This window comes from Thunnus thynnus, chromosome 18, assembly GCF_963924715.1.
Source record: "Thunnus thynnus chromosome 18, fThuThy2.1, whole genome shotgun sequence".
Classification (NCBI taxonomy): domain Eukaryota; kingdom Metazoa; phylum Chordata; class Actinopteri; order Scombriformes; family Scombridae; genus Thunnus; species Thunnus thynnus.
The window spans coordinates 19093425-19113884 of record NC_089534.1 but is presented as its reverse complement, the minus strand read 5'-3'; the positions used below and the strand labels follow the sequence as shown (position 1 = coordinate 19113884).

The window sequence follows — 20460 nt, the reverse complement described above, 5'->3', positions numbered from 1 at the left end:
AGGATCTGGTTAAGGTGTCTTTTGAATACTGGAAATTATTTATTAGGCCAAATGTTTCAGGGAAAATGGAAATTATGTAACTCATATAAAACCTGACACTCAGGAATTTTCAGCCTCACATGCGACTGAATGGAAATGATGATAAATGATGTAAAATATGAATGTGTTTAAAAAGTGTTTCTTGCTGACAGACAGACTCTCCCTGACTTTAATTTTACCCATAATAAAAGTTAATGGGGGAAATAGCAGATCATGAAAAGAAGAAAACTTTCTAATAAATGAAGAAAGTTCTCTACGGTTCTTTTGTTGATCAGACCTAAAATTAACTCTGATTTTTCGCTAGACGGTGAATTAGAAAACAAAATATAAGACTTGGGAGTGATAAACTTGAGTTTAATCTGTTATTTGTTAGTCCAGTCAGTTATGTTGTGATATATCAGATGAGTCTGATCAGCAGCAGCGTCCAATCAATAAGTGATATCCAATAAGGTTGCAGCTGGTAAAAGACTTCTGTGAAGGCTGCTCTCATATGTCCTTGCTCATGGCTCCTCAGAGATCCCTCCTCGCTCCTCAGAGCAGAAATAAGTGCTTTGGGACGGCCTTCAAGATGGCAGATTTGGAACGACATCCAGGTCAACCAAGGATCAATGAGCGGGGAACGATCAAGTAAGCAGTGGCGTATACACATTACACATTTTGACTGGGGTGGCCAAGATGGGACACAGAGCTAGTGTGGGGTGGTCATGGCATAGCGAACCTTAATGAATGGCAGGTGATTATAATGTGTAAATAAAGATGTTCAACACATCACATTGCTTTAATCTATGCACAGATAAATCATAACTGAATGAAAACTCATTTTAGCATCCATTGTAATGTTTGTACTCAAGGCCAAGTTGTTGTTTTTACATTTTATAATACAGCATTAAACTAAAGGTGCCATGCTGACCACCACCAACAAGTACATTTAATATTACAAGCTAGAACAGCACTAACATGTAGCTACCATTCTATTTCTTTTTTCTGTTCCATGTACATCACATTTTCCATTTCCACCTATCACAGTCTCTGGGAAGCAGTGGCTATTTAAACATGTCTATTTTCAGTAATTCTGTTCAGGAAAGGCATCACATTTTTTAAGAGTCATTTCCCTGTAGTGGAGTAAATATTTTATATGTTACAGATTCAGAATGAAGCTTTGGGTTCAAACTGGTGCAACACATTTATTCACAGGGGTTACCTGTGCAAAGTATATTTAAAAAAGGTGTCAGCAGTGTTATTCATATCACTGTGGCATTAACTCAGCTTGCATCAGCTCTACTATCTCTGAACTGTGAACTTTACTGTAACAGTTTTAACTAACAATCCTGCTTTAATGTTCTCAATGGACTTCACTTACTTAAAACATCCTGTACACAATGCTACAAATACCTACGTGTGTAAATTTCACCATAACATTTCTACCAATACAGAATTGAGCATACACAATAATAAACATATTTTCACTTGCACGAGTAAAACTCTTTTATGTTCCATAGACTGCTCTTACTCAGATTAATTAATGGAAAACATCACATTACACCTTTAACTGTGTTCACTGAATGACCTTGACAGTCTAACAATAGCTGGGAAATACAATAAACCTCATTTTCCAGCCTGCATCTTTACAGGCTCACAGGTTTAACTTGGCTGGCTAACTGCCTGTATTAAAGCAATAATCTCACTCTTATACACTCTGAACACAAATAAAATTACTTTCAAAATTACTGACACAGTAAAACACTATTAAACAAAACTGCTGTGGTGGGTGTACATTTCACAGATTTTGTTGCATCAAACTTGCCATTAATAGTATCTATTAACACAAGTTAGACTGTGAATTACATATTCTAATCGCTAATGTGAATCGTTAGCATGAAATTCTATATCAGCTATATATCAGCTGATCAGCTGTCATTGACCAGCATTTGCCCCCACTTTATTGTGTTGATGAACTTGACCAACAACCTGTCAGATCTGGGGTGGCCAATGAGATTTCAGGGGTGGCTGTGGTTACCCCCTAAAATCGCCATTGCAAATAAGGGAATAGAGATGTACCTTATGTCATATTTTCACCACACAGTCACCGTTTTAACCTGTGGCTTGCTGCATTTGAGCATGTTTTTTATGTGGGAATTAAGTGGATAGTGTTGTGGTGAGAGTTAGCCAGGGGAGTTTTGGATCTGGCAACATAAGCATTTTTGATGTTTCTGTAGCATTTATCTAGAGTTCTGTTGTCCTGTGTATAGTGGGGTTGCAGTGCATAAACCCCTCATTACAAAGATTAATGTACACTTGAGAGTACAGTGGTGCTAAAGCCACTGAAGGCACTGATCTACAGAGATGTGGAAAAAAGTGATATGGTCAGATGAGTCATCCTTCACCTTATTCTCAACAAGTGGGCGAGTGCATGTGTGGCGGCAAGAGAATGGTACAGGTCTGAATGCTTGACCCGTACAGTGAGGGGATCTGGTGGCTCTGTTATGCTGTGGGGGGCATTTTACTGGCATGGTTTGGGTCCACTTGTCCCCTTAGAGGGAAGGGTCACTGCAAATCAATCCAAAGTTGTTCTGAATGATCACCTTTATCCTATGATGAAACATTTCTATCCTCATGGGAATGGTCTCTTCCAGGATGACAATGGCCCAATCCATAGGGCACGAGGGGTCACTGAATGGTTTGATGAGTATGAAAATGATGTGAATCATATGCTATGGCCTTTGTAGTCACCAGATCTCAACCCAATTGAACACCTATAGGAGATTTTGGACCGACACGTTAGACAGCACTCTCCACCACCATCATCAAAACACCAAATGAGGGAATATCTTTTGGAAGAATGGTGTTCATCCCTCCAGTAGAGTTCAGAGACTTGTAGAATCAATGCCAAGATGCACTGAAGCTGTTCTGGCAGCATGTGGTGGCCCAACACCTTAATAACATTAACTGTATGTTGGTTTTTCCATTAATTCTGTCTGTATATTTTCTATTATTTTTCAAAGTTGGTGGTCATGTGTGTTTTGCGTGGGTGGGAGGTCTTACTTCTCTCTTTGTAGAGCCTCCTTCTGCCAATCTCCTTAAAGAACCAAGTGAATTTAGTGAACCTAGAAAACTGAGTGAACCTGTACTTGTACTGGACTATAAGATATTGGGTCTAAGATATTTTAGAGAACCCCAGATTTAGATACTGTTTATACCATACCCAAGATCAGCAGCATAAATTCCCTACCACAAAGTGAAGGTTACACACAGGTTGCATCACCAACACCAAGTATTAGGTGTCCTGCTAATAGATGGATGGTTTAATAACAAAGTCTTCCAGCTCTGTCGGGTCACAAAGCTCCTGTTTCATTCTCAGAGGAATGATGGGGATTAATAAGAGTCATAAATAAGCGAGCCTTTGCCACGAGGAGGAGTGTTGAAAATGAGTAGTCTGACCGCTACTGGATGTCATATATTTTGCTCACAGAGTCAAAACTGACAGTTGAAAAATGTTTTTAATCAGTTTTAGGCAAGCACTGAAAAAGGCAGTGTTGGTTCTGCTATTGCACTTTACGGAAAAAGCAATCAATCTCACGGCTGAAAATGAATCTCAAAATCTACTGAATGGAGCAATGATCCATTGGCAACAAACACAAAGTAGACCTTTTCCATTCATTCAGTGTTATCTCTGAAATATTTTCCACCTGGTTTATTGTGGTGCTGACCCACTTATTCTACTTTTTCCTTTTCATCACAGTTTATTTAACACAGAGGGACCATAATGTGTGTTCAAACAACATAAAGTTTGAGCAGCACAGTTGGTTTTTGGAATGAAAATGAAAGTCTATTGCTTGTGAAAGATTTTATCTGAATGTAGCAACATTAGGAGCAAAGTCTAAATGTCCCAAAAATTGGAATAATACTCAGGTACAAATGATCCATAATATACTAATGATAATTGGTTTGCAAATCTCCACTGAAATGTTTCCAAATCTAACACAGCAGATGTGAATCCGATGTCAAGTCAATGTCAAATCCTATTTAGATACTTATGACCAGTGTATTTATATGCTACTCATAGCTGATGGTCCTGTCTATCTTGCCTGCATGCTTATGGCCAGTGAACTGTTATTTTCTCCCTCTTTCCCTCTCACCTGCCTCTGTCCACAATCTGTTGTTTTGACATTTCGACCGATTTTTAACAGTTGCTGTTCCAACTGGCTTAACCAACCTGTGTCTGCTACTCAAATCTTCCATTAGGTTGATTAAGTAGATCTGGATCACGTGTAGAAGCTTTTGCTAGAAAAGAACGTGGCAGCAGGGGAGAATATGATATGATTCATGTTTTTGGATTGCTGTGGTTTCCATAGCACCTTTATTCAATCTCTCACAGTTCCTGAGCAAATATTGGGTCTTTTATTCTTTGTCTGTATACATACAAAACTTACACAGTAACGTTTAATGAATTTTGGTGAATACCAAAAGGGTGTAATAAAAAACCAGTATGAAGTTTCAAAAACACAAATAAACAAAAATTAGCTGTCAGAAGCCATTACATAATGAAATAAAAATCTCACAATTGAAAATTAACAGACCTATACACACCTTGAGTGCCCATTCTTACAGTTTTCAGTTTGTGCTTTGGTCCAATGTCACTGGTTTGATTGTGTGTGCATTTTGATGAGATAAATAACACTGGGTAAGGACCTGTCTCTGGGATACTTGGGAATAGTACAAAGGACACTTTCTGACAAGAGTTAAACTAACCAGGAGCACACATGCTTCTTTTTCCCTCATATACAGATTGCTTTTTTATAAAAAGTGCATTGTAATGATATACAATGAGTTGTTTACAAGTACTATATTCTCTTCCTGTGAAGCTGTAATAAATTCGTTAGTGGTGTCTTTTTGTTGTGGCAGGCAAAAGTCTGTTTGTACAGGCAGGGTCAGTGAAGGTGAGAGCCTGCAGCAGGATGCAGAAGGGTTGCCCTTGGTAACAATGTCGCCTCCTCCCCTGTGTTACCATTTCCCAGGGATGGGCACCCCGCATTCATACCACCCCACGAAAGGATGGGGTGTACGCCGGCCAATAACTCCAAATGAAACAGGCTCCTGTCTGTAGGCACGATAAAACCCTGTGACAGAAAAAAATAAAAATGCTATCATGTACCAGAACACTTGAAAGCAGTAAAGAGTGAGTATGTCAGGATACTGTCAGCATTTAGCACCTGCTTGCAATCATTTAGTTATTTGCTTGACTTTATGACAATTCTGAGGTCTTACATTATAAATGTTAAGACTTGCAATCTACCATATCTTTCTGATCATCAACAAATCCAATGAAAAGACCAAAATCAACTATGAATTTTATTGTAAATACTCAACAAATGCACTATTTACTCCTTATCAAGTAACGTTGCTGAACAGTGAGCTGTGAAAAAGTGAAACTATACATTTGTGACCCATTTTAAGATTTATGTCTTCAGTAGAAACTTATGATCTCTGGGCTGAAGGCCATAGACAGAGTTTGGAGGTCGTAAAGTGTTAAAAGATGGACTAACACTTTTTTTGTTTTGGTCTTTTCATGCGATTTGTTAAGAGTAAAAGAAATGTAAAAAACACCAACCATATGCTTTTAATATACAGTATGTCAAAACAGAGTACTGCTTCAATTTTATATACTCTCCCTAGGTGAATTCTGGGATATCTGGGACCAATTGGACATTTTCAGAGTCGGCAAAGACTAAGCAAATTGAAAGCTGTGAAAAGAAAGATATTGTGAATTTGGTCATTTCTTGCATTCAAAAAGATGCTGTTTAATAGCTGACTCCCAAGTCTCTGATGTCAAACTTTCCTTGAACATACCAACAAACAAAAGGGTTTCAAAACAAAAAGACAAAGCCATGTATGATCTACCAGTAAATGTCCTGTGATAGATTACTTATCTCAAGAAAGTTTCAAGCATTTTCAATATGTGCTGATTTGACCTGAAACCAGTAATTGCCAGGAATTTACAACTTCAATCTAAGAAGTTATGGTATAATTAGAAAAATGGTCTGCACAAATGAAAAGCATGTGTGAATTGGTTCTAAAACATGCAAAACCACTGGTAGGTCCTTTTAGCTAGTGTTCATTAAATATTATTTTGCATCTGTATTCTGCATAGATAAGATCGATGCAGCTGGTTAACTACCGAGCCAGAGAGCCAGATCACTTGGAAAAAATGATAATGATAGATCAAGTTTAAATATGATGGCCACAAATGCACCGTATATGTGCAATCTGTTGTTGTTTACCTTGTGCTGAAGGCATATTATTTGAGAGGAAGGACGGGCCTGTCCTTCCATCCCTGTAGGAGTCCACAAACTGGCAATGATCCTCCCCCTGTCCAAATGTGTCTCCTATACTGTAAAAGGGCTCTGTGGAGGGAAGAGGGGTAAGTGGGCATTATAATTAAGGAATATTAAACTACAAAACATCCAGTGCAGGGGTGGAGGGAGACACACAGATTTTGGCAGATGCCACTGAAAGCAGCACTGATTGCTACTGATTAAACCTAGAGGTAATGTGATGTTTTACCTCTAAGACCGTCTCCCATGAATATCTTGTATCGCAGAGAGTTACACAAAACCACGCCGACAAACTTCCTGTACCATGTCCGCTTGACATACTGGCTGCCCTTACAGGAACTGTGCATCGGGTTATACTTGAAGGTATAGGGGATCCAGATAGGCTCTCCACCTGAGGAGCAGGGTGAAACAGAAGAGGAGATGCATCATGAAAGAGTGACTGAAATCAATTTTGTAAGAAATGTAATGCAAGGTTTTCAATTAGTATATTATTATCAAAGACAGTAAGTGTATTTCCATCCACCTATTTGTATTTGCATTTTCAATCTGTGTATAAAGAACGGAGTGGAATTTGAGCCGAATTATCACAAAAAAGTTTTTACTTGCAGCTGAGGTGGAAAAGTTGGTGTGTCGATAAAAAAATAAATGTAACAAAGTGAAAATGAAACAGACTTAGCAAATAAATCATGACATAAATAGTGATTTAAGTGTCACTCAAGCTTCCACTCCACAGAAGAGAGGAAAAATGATGGCAGATGAAAACATCAGATCTATGTGTGGACAGATCATAATGCTCGTCAAAATAATTTATAAAACAAACAAAAATGCCATATGTTTTCTATTGTTTGAGGTTTGACTGATGGTCTTTTAATGACATCATCTAGTTATGCCAGATTCTCCTGCCATAGTTTAATGGGACCGGACTGGAGAATTAGCAGCATCGACTGTTTATCTTGATGCACCCAACCCCTGATGTCAGCATACCAGTATTGAATGAACAATGATTTGCTTTTTCTTTTGCAGATTTTCTGGAAATTTGTTTGTGCTTAAAGTTGGAACCACATTTGGATGGAAACTTGATGGTTACTATCTTGGTTTGATATGATATATCTAGTTCCTAAGGTAGCCAGAGGGCACAGAGAGTAGAAAACACAGATTTAATTTTTTTAATATATAAAGATGCAGCCAAATGCAATTTACATCTTGTAACATAGGGAGGAATCCGGGAAAATAACAGAGGAGGTTATACTGTGTGTATAAAGGTATGATCGTTTTTTGTTTTTTTTTGGTCTTATTTGTATTTTGTATGCAGTTTCAGTGACTGTGCGTTAGTTAGTGTCAGATTACAATAGCCACATACGGTAAACGAACGAACAAATGAACAAAACAGATCGAATCAACAAATCAGCTAATTGAAATACAACTTCACTGCTCCGCCTGAACTAGCACTATGATATCAACTAACGATATCAACAGCAATCAGTGTTTACCAGTGTGTGCTGTCTAAGTCATTCAGCGGGATGTCTTTGCTCTTTGCATGTTTTTGAACAGAATGTGCAGGCTTGATGATTTTAAAGTAGAGATGTGCAGTCAAGTGTATGGACTTACCAGGTGGTCTTTCAATGAGAAGAGGATCATCTGAAAGAAAGAATGCGATCATTTCACAAGGGAGGAAAAGCACACAGACAGACAAGTCTGATGTATTCACCTGATTATGGGAATGTAAGATTCAAAATCCTCATAATGCAGTGTACATCTGGTAGCCTGCTTCCACTTCAAGGATGGTTTTATGTTTAGATATCTTGCATTGCAATAAAATGAACATCACTGTGACATTTTTGTGAAGCGCTTGCATATTGCACAAATTTTTTGTATAGAAGAGAAAGAAAATCTCGAGCCAGTTTGATTGAGGTTTGAACTCTAATTAATGGGGCGTCTCAAAGTTTATCTTTGAAGGCACATGATACACACCTGATTCGGTGACATAGGTGAGTGTATCGCTGACTGGTCCCAAACCAAACACATTCTTGGCCTGGACTTTGAAGTAGTACCTGAATGAAAACAAACCATGAAGTAGGTATTTAATGAGAGATTTAGTAGTTGAGTTCAATAGAAGTGTCATTCTGCCACTGTTGTTGTGACTGGGTGAAGGTTAAAAAAAAAAATGTTAATGACCGTAGCAGAAGACTGGGCAGGCTTTAGTCAGGCTGATTTAAGAGTCGTCTGTTTCATACTCATATGAATCCAAAGTGAGCGCAGCACAATAAAATGGTTATTTGGCTCATGTTGAAGGGATACGGAGAGTGAAGGAGAGGCTTAAAAGAGACATCTAGACAAGTGGAGATTAACAGATAGGAGGAGAGGATAAGAATGAAAGACAGAAAATAGGAGGGATGTGGAAAAAGTAAATCACAGGGATAGATGTATGTTGAAGAGTGGATGAATTGGAGGAGGTTAAAAGAGAGGAAGGAAATCTCTTTATTATATGACAAGCTTTCTCAAAAAAGAGCAGAGCAGAGTCGTGCAGTGAGCTCAGTTTGTCTTCGGGTGGTGGAGGAATAATAAAATCCTACTGGATTAATAACAACACCGCCAGTGACAACTTTGTGAGTTTGCAAACTTTTCCACAGTGGATGGCAGATGTGTTTGCGTGAGCGTGTATTCTATTCATGCAGGATTGTGTGCGTATGTGCTCTCCTCCACTCTGCAAGGTCACACACAGTAAGTTCATGGTCTGTCAGATTGTAGCCAGAAACTTTCACCACGGACAGCCACGAGGCCTGGATCCAATCACCGCAGCCACGTGACAACAGTGACCAAAATACATAGAAAGAGAGAAAAAAGCAAAGCGGCTGCAGAGAGGTGATGTAATGAAAGAAGAAATCCGAGAGGGTAGAAATAAATGAGACAGAGAATAGACTTCAAAACATTACATCAAGACTAGCTAGCCATGTGAGACTTTCAATACAGAAATCTCCCCGCTTCATCCAGAGCACCACTCTTTGTGTCCTCTCATCAGATGAAAAGTTACAGTATGTTGCAACAGCACACGCTGCACGCCAAATTAAGCCTGATGACATTACATGCTACTTAGTATTAATGACAGTTCAGCCACAAAAAATAGTGAACTTAGATGTATTGTAAAGACATTAAATGACACTGATGTATGTTTGAAATATATGTTTGTATCTTATACATAACCTTTATTCAATTAGAGATCAAGATCTCTTTTGTAAGGCAGACCTGAGTACAGCATAAGAAATAGGTACTACTAGAGGGAAGACTAGGGCTGCAACTAACGGTTATTTCCATTATCGATTAATCTGCTGATTATTTTCTTGATTTATCTACTAATTGTTTGGTCTATAAAGCACTAACAGTGAAAATATCCATCACAATTTCCTGGAGCCCAAGGTGACATCACCAGATGTTTTGTTTTGTTCTACCAACAGTCAAAAATTGTATGTAATGTAAGACAAGGAAAACAGCAAATTCTCACATTTGAGAATTTGGCATTTTTGCTTAAAAAATGATTTAAATGATGATTGATTTTCTGTCAATTGGCTACTCTGATTAATCAATTAATGGTTGCAGCTCTAGAAAAAACACACAACAAACATAACCAGTCACACACAAGCATGTATAGACATCCCTATTTTAAAGTTGAGAAGACGTGTGATATAATGATGCAGCTTTAGCAGGATACATATACAGATATGACTAAATCTTATGAGCAGAACCACATGTGAATCCATGGAAAGAAGTCCACATGTGAATGTGTACATATGTGGGTGTGTGTGTGTATGTGTGTTTAGTACTATAGTAGCTCAGTGGTTCTGGCCACCAGAAGGAGCCTCGAGCACGGGAAATGCCAACACTGTCCCATAATCCATCCCACGATCGACTTTAACCACGAGACACGCGCTATCTTGGAAACAAAGTGCTTGCCAGGGAGGGAAAGCCTCTTCGCAGACTCTTGGAAAACTTAGCAGCTGCATGCAACTCTGCTGTTTGTGTTCAGAAGCAGGTGTTTGGTTTTCTACAGTTAGCGATGAGACGCCTATCATAAGATCTCAAACAGATCTGCGCTTCCATCGGGTGTTCCTGATGAACTCACATGTCTGAAATTACCGTATCTGTTTTTACATGTTTAAATCACCACATAATGGTTGGATTACTTGCTAAAAAAGAATATATATCTTTACTTGGATTACCATGTGGGGAGTGACCACCTTAGGACTTTGTTGGCTATGGGTCACAAAGATGTGATTTACTTTGCTCTGAGGGCGTCTCAGACAAGCATGAGTATAAGCATCCAACAGTTTTCTTACCCTTATACTGTTGAGATCAGTGTCAGCCAGGTTTTGACATCCAATTGGCAACATTCGCATAAACACAGAACAGACACATATACATGCATATATGAACTCATACACAAACATGCAGACAATATGCATGTATTGTGCGTTATATGGTGATGGGATAATGGTATAAATAATCCCCAGCAGGAGTAAACACCCTAAAGCACCTGCAACTGAGGCAGCAACCTCATCACAAACATTACACACAGGTCAGGGTAGAAGAATCTGGCAACCAAGCAAATCCTCGTCCAGGTTCTTGTTTTCTATGACTCCCATGTGTCAGATGATACTGTGAATCACTGAAGCATTCTGCATGTGCACGCATAAACAACTCACCAATTGTATGCATTAGTATGCAATGCATACAATGATATAAACACATGTGTTACCTAGAGTTGGGTTTGAGATTCTCAACAGCCAGGTGTGTCCCGCTGGAAGGGTTAGTGGACCATCTGTTGTTGAGCACATCATCATATGAAGCACTGTGGACCATGTAGCCTGCAGGGAACAATACAAAATGAGGGACAGAGCTTACTAGTTGTTAGGGAAAAAAATGGAAATCTGATGTACTGGAGCACCTGCAAAGTTAGAAAAATATTTAGAAATGTATTTAGGAGAAAGAAAACAATACACAAAGGTTCATTGTTAAATGCAGTATCTCTAAAATGTAGACCTTCTACTGCTGAATAGCAAACAAAAATGTTTTGCTGTGCCAATATTGGACTTAAATGACCAATGACATTTTAGTTTGAATCATGTGCTGTTGATTATTTTGTGAGAGAAGCTGCTCTCCTGGCATATTCTGTAGCTTATGTTGACCGTACTCCAACCGGTCTGTCTCCTCGTCTGTTTTCTTCTACTTCTCAGTCACGCAGACTAATCCTTAGAATCCGGTAAGCAACTTGAGGTCACGCGCCCCTCGATCATTCACGTTAAAAGTATGGAAACCAGCACTGCCGCACATCACACTACCAACTGTTTCTGTTGGACTTTTGAGGGGTTTCTATTTTTATTGGAGTCACACCAACACAGCTGGCTGCTGACAGGGGGAAAGGGAAATACTAGCTACTTTGTTTTTCTTCTTTCCGTTTTTCATTCTTTCTCCATTCTACATTGTTAAACTGAAGTTTGAAAGTATTCATTTAAGTATTTAACTTGTTGCTTTTGCCTTCAGTTTTCTATTTTTCCCTACTTTAGGTAGAAGTTAATTCAAATGTTTCACAAGAAATTTTGGCCTAGAACATTTACATTACTCAGTGATTAATGTGTGCATTTTTGGCCCAAACCTTTAAGCAAAAGACCGGTAATGCATCAGAGTAAATAGAACCAGAAGCTGGTTTCAGGTAAGAACCCACAACATCTCTTGGGCCGACGTGCTAACAGCTGTTTCCATCCACTTGTTTTGAAAGCCGTGACCCATAACTCGTAAGGCATGGTTTTGCAAAAGCCCTGATAACTAAAACAGTGCCTTGTGATTGGATCTGCATGTGTGTGTCAGATAACGTCTGCTGTATTTACAGTAGTATATCTTTGCAATACTATAATTTATTGGGAAATTCATATAAATTCACAGGAGAAGTTCATATAACTGAAAGTTCAGAGAGTTTTGGCTGACTTACTGTATCTGTGATATCATAGGTAATTGCACAGAAACAAGCTCCTCTCCTCTTAATATCTAACATCAAAATCACTAAACTTGAAGTAATTAGCCTTGGGAATGCAACATAGTATGTCAGATAAAACAAATTCCCAGAACAAAAGTATTTCAAATGGGAGAAAACAGTGATTGGGTGCCAAAATGTCCAGACAGATTAAGCTCTGTATTAAGCTGTATTACAGTAATACAGAAAGTGTCTAGATAGTGCATGAGCAGAGAAGAAACACCGAGGAGAACAGATGGAAAGACAGAGAAGAAGAAAACACCAATGACAGTACAGACCATCTATCTGTTTTACACATCAGAGCACTGACCAGTCCATAGCATGACCAGCAGCTTATGTTTGCTTGCCAAAGAAAACACACTGCCTCTCTTGCTGGCCAGACAGCTACCTCTGATAGTCCACCACGTCTCATGCAGCAGTCTTATCTTTACTCCTTTTTTTCCCCCCATTGTGTCACTTTCTAGGTCACAGGAATTTTGGCTTTCCCTGAGAAACTCTGCGGGAGCTGAGAAGCCCTAGTCCATGTATTCAACAGTCTGATTTTTCATGATTTACTTACAATAAACTGCTGGAGTGAGTTATTAAAATCTGAGTCAGGATGCTGGTAACATGATTAAAGTATCTGTTGAACCACAACAGCTGAATCATTGATGAAATAGGATCACTGTATGTCATAGGTGGTTTCAGACTTCACAGTGAAGAGTGAACACATATATTTACTTTTATTTCACTTTTTATTTGCTTTTTTGCCTTTCATTTTGGTGTATAGATAAACATATCAAATCACTTGCAGCTTTAAAGTGACACTTTGTCAAAAGAATTAGCACATTTTTATTATTACAAGTGCAAGATTTAATTCATAAGCAATAATATGGACCGATGCTCAATTAAATACACTCAGGGGTTTTGTTGCTGCCATTACTGAGTCAGTTTGTTGACTTTATGACTCTTCTATACTTGTGCTATTCTTATACTATGTTTCAGCATTCAGTATTATCTCATAAATGACACTTGTGGACACAGTAGCTGCTACTGAGCAAAAGTTACATAGTCTCACTTTAAAGTCCAACTGAAATCTGAATTCTCTTCACTTTTTGTGTAGTAAATAGAAACTACTAATGATACTGCAGTTGTGCACATTTTTCTGTTTTTCAAAAGCGGATTAAACCTAGTAATCATTTCCACAAGACATTTTCATTCATGTTATTTCAACACCTGCCGAGTCATCAACAGCTCCTGCCTGCTGAGAGCTGTGTCTATTCAATGTGTTAAAAAGTTAGTTAGTGTTAGCTGTCTCTCTTTCATGGGTCCATTTATGGTCTTAGCAAATGAACAGACAGTCAAAACTCACTGCAAAAAGTAGTCCATTACAGACACCTAACAAGGTCAACTGGTTAACTGCCTGTGTGGATGTTGTAATTGAAGTGATCATGTAGGATGACCACTGCTCCACCCGGCTAAATCTTTGTAAGGTGCTGGAAGCATCAGTGAGTGCTAAGAGTGTCCGTTGTGACCAAATATTCATGCTCACTTAAGAACACTCTTTACTTCTTTTTCATAATTATAGTTTAGACCAGATAAGTGCACAAGTCAAAACAAACACTAAGGATGTATACCCACACAGATTTCTTAGCAAAAATTAATTTCAATTGCAGTTAGACTTACCTGACACCATATCGTCCTTCAGTGGACGGCCCCAGTCCAGGATAATAAATGAATGGCATCCCTCCATGGCAACCACAGTGAGGTTATGGGGCTTGTGTTTGGGAGGCTGCTTCTGATTGGCTACCAGGCTGTCCTTCTCTATCAGGTTTTCTAGGACGTCGACCTGAAGGTACTCCAGAGCCTCTGTCAGGGAGCAAGGAGCACCCGGGTCTTTCTGGATGTAGTTCACATAGGGAGCTGAGGGCAGGAAGAAGAGATGCAAAGGAATCTAGTAATTTATTTTAACTAAATGAATATAAGAAATATATCTTCTAATGTAGGGTTTTCATGTGTATACATATTACTTTTTTTGTATTTATAACGCTCATTGATATCCTCAGGACAAATCAGGGTGCGTACAAGGAACACTTGTTTTTCCAGCTCCTATTCTGTCATTTTGAAATTATTTCTGGTTTGTTGTGACTCATTTTTTGGTGAAAGAGTCTGATATTAGCACAGTAGCATGATGTGATCATCTCCGTTTATCTAGTCTTTGCATTGTGTCCTCTCCTCTGCTCTCTTTCTTTTTTTCGTTTGCTTTCTGTGTCTCTGGGTATGACAGCTGGACCTACAGCTGTGAATACTTCTGATATCTCACAATTCCTAGTCTGACTGGGATTTGGAGGGAACCACTTGAGTCTGGAGTCACTCCCACCTCCCCAGATGATTGGCCCTTAGCGCAGGCCAAGAGTCTACCACGTGTCAGTATCTACACATCAACACACGGTCTGTTAGTCTGTATGTGTTTAAATCAACAAACTCCTACTGTATGTACACATGCTTTCATATGGCTTATGTATTACACATTCATACACTGATAGACAAGATCTGTTGCCACAGTGAGCAGATTTATGTGTCTGTCTATACACAGCATGCTTTTAAGGCTGCAATTCTATACAGCATCCACATGTTCAGGATCTTTGCCGGCTCTTGCACTCGGAAGATCCAGATGTTTTCTTTTGTTCATGTGTTCAGTTTTAAATTCTAAAAACACCTCCCTGAAGAGACTCATTGTCTTCCAAATCTAAAAACACTGACGAAAACTGGCGTGTGTGAGTCTGACATAGACCAAATATCACTGGGAAACAGCATCAGGACAGTTCACATGTTGTCAGCTCTAATATCAGTCTAGTCAGGCACAAATTAACATTCAAATAGTCTAAACATCCTGGTACTCATTTTCTTGTCCAATGTGGCAAATTCTATCCATCTGGAACTTACTGTAAAGCAGATTCACGCAACTGCTTAGAATTATTAGTTAATCATTTTTGTGCCATGTCCGCCTTGGGCTAGATTCATTCAGACCAAGCCTGGACAGATAAAGAGACAAAGGGGAAGTCTCTGTCAGACAGTTCATGTCAGTGGACTGGCAGGCTGCTGAACTGGACCTAAAATATATTAAACTAATAAATAGGAAAGCGGACGTCTCCACATCGAGCCAACAGACTCTTCTCTCTCTGATGAGGTCAGCAACCTTAACTTTTATGATTTCCACCGCTTTCTGCCGTTGCCTGTTTTTATCTCGGGGCTTTGGAGAGCGATAGCTTTCAGATGGCTTCCTGTGAGGTATGTGATCACGCGATAGTCATTGTTTACCAAGATAGATGGTGTCCAGAGTTAGCCATGTTATTGTTCCACTGTTGCCTCTGAAGCAGATAATAGTTATAGTTCTGACACTGCACTGATAAAGACACGGTCATAAATCTTCCAATTTATAAGGCTTCTAACATTAAGTGACAATGACAAGTTGCATTTATCCTGTCAATAAATTGTAGTGTAGCTTTTATTCAAGGTTTTATCTGCAAGGTTACTGGCTGTAGTCTCACATTAAAGCAAATGGGCACCTTTGCATCCAGAATGATAAGAGTTTATACCATTGCTAAGCAGAATCCTTTATTCTGATTGGCTGGAGCCTGAGCATCATTTCCTGATAACTGCATGGCTCGGAAGTAGCTGTCTCATCAGCATTCTAAATTAAAGAGGCAGTCCACCAGTTTTACATGTCAGATCAATTTACTAGCCATAGGGAATACTACTACTTCGCCTGTGAAAACAGTTGTACAGTTTTTTCCTGAGGCTCTGACAAAATTACTCATCGAACATCTGTTGTATATCTTGGCATGAGCTGCATTATGGGAAATGTAGGATCCAGTGTTTTTGGTAGTTGGCCCATCAGAGAGGCTAAAAATCAGGATATCTCGGCTTTCACTGTATCGATTTTTAACATTGTTTTTTATAACTGTCTTTTGAGAGTTCCCAAATTTTACGGAAGTGCGAAACTAAATGTACTAATTTCAGCGTTTACTAGCCTACAGATTCTCCACCACTTCTTATTGTAGTAGGTAAAGAAAGGTTCAAAAGTATGGCCGAAGCTTACATGTACTTTTAAGCCTTGGCTGCAGGTAATTGGCCATGCTATAAGTGGCACAATCCACTGCGACTTGTATAGTTAAAAAAATAACACATGCTGTGGGAGAAACAATTTATCATTAATTGAACGGCTGAAACCAGACAAAAAGCGGAGTAATAAAACAAAGTAATATTGAAAGGACCTTTGACATTATGTAGTTTTTAAAAGGTTGGAGTCAAGTCGACGCTGTTTTTATTTCTGTCAAGAGAATATTTTGGTCTGTTTATGCAACCAGATGAGGTGATAAGGTACGAGAGGCCAAAGTAAGCACATAAAAACAGTAAAAAGAAAGCAGGGGACTGAAGTTTACAGGGACCAAGAAGTCTGGAGACCCTGAGCAACTTTGTTATTGTGATCTAATTAAGGTTAGATGACACCAATTTGAATGAATCACTAGTACTGAGACATGCTTATTGATTTTTTCACACAGTAATACATATAGTATATAGTCATATATGTAAACTGACTTGTCACAAAACAATGGTGGAATGCTTTGATGTTTTTGGGTACCAAACTGTAGCAGTGATGGCACTGACTTTATGACATGGATGAGGGGAAATATGACTTACACAACAGGAAAGTGTTTGTACATGTTTCTTTTTTTCTAGGTCAATTGTTACTGTAAGGTCTGTGAGAGGGCCGTATGTTTATGAGGTATTGCTGAGAAAGTCAAGATGGAGGTCCAAATTTATTACTCCTCTGCAAAACCAAACATAACTCCCATTGACCGATCATTATTTATAATGCTGAGACAACTTTATCACACACTTACAAATGCCGACACAAAAAAACATGTGATACTGAGAAGACAAACATGCATGGTGAATCATGCTCTTTGGCTTTCTTAGCAAGAGACATATGCTTTTTCTTATGCCATCAGGTATGTGTCTCTTTCTGGCATGTAGACTAATCTCAGAAAAAACAACAGAAAAGTATAATCTCTTGCATTTTGGGAGAAGCATAAGAAGGGGGAAGGATGAATTTTCATGAATTAGATGAAAGTATGACTTAATGTATATACTGTATGAAGGGTGAAGTCCCTTTTTAAAAAGAGATCCATCATGCAGGAAGAGAATATAATATTAAACCTGAAATCTGAAATATAGTGCTGCACCGCAAACTCAAAGATAAACTCTGAAGGAGATTAAATTAAGTTGTTCAGCAGACAGAGGAGGAGAAGAGGATAGTGTATTGAACAAGTGGATACCGGATGTTTGTGCTAGTGTATACACGTACACTCAGTGACAAATACACACTTATTTTTGTCTGTGAGTACCTGTGAATCGCTTCTTCCCACTGAGGTCAAACTCAGATAAAGGTCCTTTGTTGTGCGGTCTGACGTCAGTCACCGGAGCTGAGACCTCTGTGGTGGTGGTTGTTGTGGTAGTGGTGGTTGGCGGCAGGGTGGTCTGGACCAATAACTCATCTGGCAACAACACATGTATCAGTAAGCTTTTGATTTAAATAGATTTATAACCTCCTAACTCAATAACATGTTTCATTAATTGGCACCATGATCTGTGTGATGAGAGTGTCAAATAGAATTAATTAATTGTGGATACCTGTGTGAGATCACTTTGAAAAAGACCCTTTTTCTCTGAACCCCCAAAGCTTTATTCTTATGTTTTGCTACCCGTGTTTTCCTTGTGAAGTGGAGGGTCTATGAAGACAACAAACATTTCTCAAGTCTCCAGGGCCGACAAATGTAAACTGATTCAGTGGGTGAAATACAATTAGTTCCTTTCTCTTTCATCGCTGTTTTTTCTCTGTGCTGCACCAGTGGACCTTGGCATTACATCATGGTCCACACACATGCAACCAGCTTTGAGTCATGGCAGGGTGTTAAGAAAATATTGCAATGCTCAATGTGACTTTTCTAGAGAAAAACCCAAAGAAAGAAAATATAAAATGCTGCTCACATGCAACAGATTTCTTCAAACATCCAAACACCTGTAGTGAAATTACAAAGGGCAAAGCCTTACATCAACCAAACACTACAGTTTTCCATTTAGCTAGTGTTTGGCTGAAGCCAGGGTTCATCTATTACATTACAAAGCAACTATAAGAGCGGCAAATACATTGCATTAAATCATAAGCCAAGGAATTCTCTGCAGCTTAGTAATGCAGTTCACGTGCAGTATGGGTCCAGATTTTGGAATAAAAGTGATTAAAAACAGCCCAGAATGGAAAATATCCAAAACCCCAGTGATGAACCAAGACCAAACCAAGCAAATGTACGAGAAGAGAAACAAAGAGAAGACCACAGGCAAGGCAAAGAGGAAGAGAGACAAAGACACAGGAACAGCTAGTGAACAGATGAACAGACAGATAAACAGGTGATGAACAAACAATCAACAAACAATGAGCATACAGTGCAGTTAAGTCCATTCAAGCCCAGTGGCGGTAGGTTGGTCTGAAGCCATACTCAGCCAATACCTTTCTCAAGAGCTAAAGCATCACGCACCATGTTTACTGTAAACATGTGGCCCATTTCCATTCCTGAGGATTCCTCTGTCAGAGAAGCAGAACAAGCTCGAGCACTCTCACATGACAAACATTTCTGAGCTGACACGTACACCTACACATCCATATATACAAACCTGTACACATAGGTATAAGCACTACTACGCTATTACTAAGGCATTCAAGCAACCTTGACTGGAATTCACTAAGGGCCCTATTTTAACAGTGCAAGTGCAACGACAGGTGCAAGGTGGTAGGTCTTAGGTGCACAGACTGTGTGGGTGTCTCCATGCGCACCTGCTATTTTGGTTCATGTATGCGCAGCAGTGCAGTGTACAAAAAGGGCTGAGTGAAGCTGAATATGGATCAGGGACTGTGGTGATTATTAAATACTCTCTCAGCCAGTCACATCACTGCTCTCATAGCCCTGAAACAGCTGAGATCACAGTTAAACATGATAGCGACTAATCAACAAATGGAAAGCTTTTCTTCAGGAAATGTCTGGATGGTTCAGAGCATCACAACATGAACACACATCGCCACAAATCTGCAGCCAAAGATGGAGTAGTTGTTTTCATCAGTTAGTTACTATAATAATGATAGAAATAAAAAATAAAGAAATTGATTTGGTGAAGCTGTTTATATGATTATTATATCAGACCAATGCTATTTCAGCAATAATTCTAATGTATATCACCTCCTACATGGTCACATAGTTTAGTAATTATTGTTACACAACAGCATTTGCACCACAATGTGTTTCAAGGATAAAACATGAGACGCTACTTTTGCTGAAAATAGAGTTGAAAAAAAGGCTGATGAGCCCCCCTAACCCGCCGTCTCCTTCATAAAAAAGCAGAATATCGAGTTATAACCAACCAGTCTGATGTGTGTAGAGGTGTGTGTGGTTATTCTATAGCAGCCTAGTGTCATCAGGTGGTTTAATGAAGGTAAACACAGTGAATGGTCGTGTGTAATGGCACTGTGCTCTGGAGCAGCACTTCACAGCGGCTGCGGATTTATCAACATATCCTGCTGCCTTCAGATGCTGCAGGGATTTAATGAACTGAAGAAGAATCTTTTCATACGGTATAAAGCAGCTATGGACAACAGATACTGTAAGAACCTCCCACATTCATTTATAGATCACTGCAGACTGATTTACTGACTTCCCTGCTTTAACCACATTAAACATTATTTTCTGTGCCGATTTTGGTTGGAGAGTGTTTAATTGAAATTAATTATTTATATTTTAAACATTAATCTGTTGTTGCAGCACGTTTGCAGCAAGTATGTAGTTTGATCTTGTTGATAAAATTCACAAAGCAGCAGCAGATTGACGTTGCGCCACAAATAGACATGGTTCTGAGATGTCTGTTTTCAGAGGAATGTCTAGGACCAAATTTTTGCCAAGACACAACAACTGTTTATGTGCTTCACTGCTTGTCTGCACCTCTCCTCCCACCTGTGCACCGTGCGTTCTGCGCTGG

General features: G+C 39.1%; 1 protein-coding gene across 1 annotated transcript in view; it reads right to left on the bottom strand.

Moving 5' to 3' along the window:
• Positions 1–4365: 4365 nt before the first annotated feature.
• fndc1 (fibronectin type III domain containing 1) overlaps positions 4366–20460 on the bottom strand; it is a 40602-nt gene continuing 24507 nt past the window's right edge. The window contains exons 14-21 of the mRNA XM_067571646.1: positions 17784–17933; positions 14059–14295; positions 11122–11230; positions 8343–8422; positions 7980–8009; positions 6601–6762; positions 6318–6440; positions 4366–5156 (exon numbers count right to left, since the gene is read on the bottom strand). Of these exons, the coding sequence (XP_067427747.1) occupies positions 5041–5156; positions 6318–6440; positions 6601–6762; positions 7980–8009; positions 8343–8422; positions 11122–11230; positions 14059–14295; positions 17784–17933 (1007 nt within the window). The 3' untranslated portion in view covers positions 4366–5040. The remainder of the gene's footprint in view (positions 5157–6317; positions 6441–6600; positions 6763–7979; positions 8010–8342; positions 8423–11121; positions 11231–14058; positions 14296–17783; positions 17934–20460) is intronic.